The sequence below is a fragment of the Montipora foliosa genome, chromosome 8 (assembly GCF_036669935.1).
Source record: "Montipora foliosa isolate CH-2021 chromosome 8, ASM3666993v2, whole genome shotgun sequence".
Taxonomy (NCBI): domain Eukaryota; kingdom Metazoa; phylum Cnidaria; class Anthozoa; order Scleractinia; family Acroporidae; genus Montipora; species Montipora foliosa.
In genome coordinates, this window is record NC_090876.1 from 49,851,896 (window position 1) to 49,855,380 (window position 3,485).

General features: G+C 38.0%; 1 protein-coding gene across 2 annotated transcripts in view; it reads right to left on the reverse strand.

The window, feature by feature from the left end:
• Positions 1–3,185, reverse strand: part of LOC137967262 (large ribosomal subunit protein uL16-like) — an 11,904-nt gene extending 8,719 nt beyond the window's left edge. For both annotated transcript variants that reach the window (XM_068813780.1, XM_068813781.1), the window contains exons 1-2: positions 3,118–3,185; positions 1,022–1,081 (exon numbers count right to left, since the gene is read on the reverse strand). In XM_068813780.1, the coding sequence (XP_068669881.1) occupies positions 1,022–1,081; positions 3,118–3,153 (96 nt within the window). In that variant the 5' untranslated portion in view covers positions 3,154–3,185. The remainder of the gene's footprint in view (positions 1–1,021; positions 1,082–3,117) is intronic.
• Positions 3,186–3,485: the final 300 nt, after the last annotated feature.

Genomic DNA, 3,485 nt, shown 5'->3' on the forward strand with positions numbered 1-3,485 from the left:
CAGCAGTCCAATGACCGTGCTCTACCTGTTGTGCCTACCAAGCTACATGTAACTGGTCGGTAAACAAGACCAGATATGATAACTCAAGCCTAAATTAACAGAAATAGTAACACTAACTGAATGAATAATCAACTGCCTACCGGTGGGCTCAGTTGGTTGAGCATAGCCTGTAGAAGGTGGGAAGGGTGGCCCAGTGGTCAGGGTGCTTGCCTTGAGTCTGGGGATCCCGGGTTCAAGACATGTTCTGACCACTGGTTGAATTTCTTCCTGGTAGTCCCTGGTTCAACTTCTCAGCTGCAGTTGTAAATAACCAACTACCTTACTTCTGGCCAGTTGGGATTCTTAACAGTTGTTGTTAAATGTTCTGTTCTGTCATGATTGTGTTTCAATGGCCCTGAAAAGACCCTATGGGGAGCGGTCAATTAAATATCTATTTTACAGTCATATTGTCACGAGTTCAACTCTGGCCAGTCCAACACTTGGGGTCTGTAACTAACCGAAGAGAAAGTGAAGCCTTCGTAATCACATCCACAAATGGTCAGACTTTCTTGAGTCTTCACTGATAAGGATTATACACTGTAGGCCCCGTCACACAACCCTTGTTCATAAACTCTGTGAGATACTAAAGATCCCACACTCAGTCACTATTCACTAAGAGCAAGGTACACACTTCCCAGTGTTGTGGTCTGGCATGAATGTGTCCCCAAATTAGCACCATAAGACACTAGAACAACTAGACATGTAAAAAAAGACTGGTTGATTGGCTCAACAGTACATTTTAATGACATTTAACAAAATGATCTTTCACCTTTTTACTTTTGGCTTAGCACTAATGTTACTTTAAACAACATAGTCCTTGTGTCTAGACTACAGACCTAACAAATAATTCATTTGATATGATTTGTGATATGGATGGCTAGTCCTAGTGGCAGTGGCACCCCTACCAATAATTATTGTGAAGACAGCCTCCTACAAGAAAAAGAGGACTTAAAAGTAAAAAACAAAACAATGTTCTTGTCACCTGTGATGCTGAGAAAAGAGTAATATTGTTCTTCACCCAGCTTACAAATGGTTGAAATACCTGAAAAGCAACAAGCAAGACCAAATGCAATGGTCAGTATTGAATTGCCAGTCTCTATCAAGGACCCCTTTATACAAAGACTAATGCATCCATAGAATTTGGATGTACTAAACAATAATTTGTTTACTGACAAAATTACTGTCAGTAAGACTGCTTCTTCTGTCTATTGCAGCCCAGATGTACATGTAGGAAGGCCTTTTGTGATGAGAATAGATCCCTTTACGCTTCTGATTGCATCATGGGTAATCAGGACAACATGGTGGGAAGTTCAAAGATTTGTATGGAAATTCAAAGCAAAACAAACTGTCTATGACTTTCTTCTAGACTTTCGCCTTCATAACCCAATCATAATAAGTTCAAGTTCACAACTCAGATGATTTGGACTCAGTATCTATTCTGTGGAATTCCTAGATATAGCTGTTTTTTCTCCTTACATTTTCTTTAATTTTGTGCCTTCAGAATTACAGGAAATGTATGGTTAGTGGTCCTGCTGGAAAATGGACTGCGTGACTGTCACGCTGTGAAAGTGAACTTTGTCCCTTTGTTCTAGTTGCTTGGTGAATAAGCTGCAATTACGTGATGTAAGTTTAGGATTTCAAAACCATGTGCGAATCGACGTGTGATCTAGCCATTGTGATTTTTCCTTCGAGTTGAGACATTAAAATAGTGAAGTGATTCGAGTGAATATTATCGGCAAAATGTTGTGTTAGAAGCAATTCGGAAGATTCCTGAAAGTCCATAGAAACTTCCTTTAATAAAGTAATTTGTACAATAGCTATTCTGTACAACTTCATTCAGCCAGATTTTTAACTGCATATGTTCTGTTTTGTAGGATAAAGCACTCAAAATTGCGAATTATGAATACTTTTTATCGTTTTGAACTTCCATACAAACCTTTGAATTTCCCGGCATGTTGTCCTGATTACCCATGATGCAATCAAAAGAGTAAAGGAGTCTATAATTAATTCCGCAGCCTATTCATTTCGTTTTGATGAGGTTAAATTTCTGCTATTGGGTTGTCTGGGAGATTTTGTAATTTCTCAGCTTGTTCTCGAAGACGGCTAACAAAAATAGCTTATAATTTGTCTCTTCCCGGCGTTGTCAATCAATGGTTTCCGATCGATTGATTGCAATCAATACAATCAATAATAATCAATAACAATCCATTGATTGTTATTGATTGGTGCAACCAATCGATAAAAATCGATACTCACACTCAGAGTCTTAATTGCTATTGATTACCATTGATTTCTATAGAAAATCATTGATTAATAATTGCATTCGCTAGTATACCAAGCAAGTGTTCTGAGCGTTGTAGAGTGCCTTCTTTATGCTACTCTGGAAGCGCATTACATTTTCCTTTTAACAATTATTCTGCTATCTTCCCTTTCGGTTGCACGGGTGAATGTTCAATATGTATGTTCTTGGCCTGCATGTGTATATTCAGGCAGCATGACAGTGAGCACAGACAAAAACAATTTCCTCAACTAATTAGCAAGCTGGAAGAGAGTGACACTGAAGAGACTTCAAGACAATTTTGTTCTTGTTTCGAGACGATCAGAGTCTAGTAATTTAAGTGAGCTTTTAATAGTAATAAGGGGTAAAAATGCTACAGATTTAACATAAAACACAACAAATAAAGATAACTGAATGGTTTGTTCATTCATATGGTGCATTTTATTTAAGAAAATGACAAATTTCATAATCAATAAAAACCAATAATAATCAATAACAATCGATGAAAATCAATAGAAATCGATACTCACACAACTTTAAGTCTACGATTTTTATCGATTTCCAATACCAATCGATTAATTGTTATTGATTATTATTGATTATTATTGATTTTATCGATTATCGGAAACCATTGATTGACAACGCCGGGGTCTCTTACGACTAAATACTTTGTTGCCAAATCTATTGAAGGGTTTAGGGTTGAAGAGACACTTTAAGGGTGGAAGAAACCTTGGCAATATAACATCCTTTTTCAAACCATGAGGACGCTATAGAATTACTAAAAGGCATAATTAACCAACCTTTGATCTCCGAGCAAGATTCAACACACCGGCCATATTGGATTTTAGCTGCAAACAGTATTCGTGACTATTTACATGCAACGAGTATTATTTTAACAAAAAACCGCTGACCCCTGTTGGGGTTTGCACTTGTCCAGACGGAAACTCGACGGAAACGCGTTAAGTACTCAAGGCACCGTAGGCTTTTCATACATCAGCGGGCCCCACTTGTTCAAAGGGTGGATAGCGCTATCCACTGAATAAATCACTGTCTACTGGATAACTCAATTGACTCTGCTTGTGTTTATCCGCTGGATAGTGATTACTTCGGGGGATAGCGTTATCCACCTTTTGAACAACCGAGGCCATATAGCTCATTTTCCTTGGCA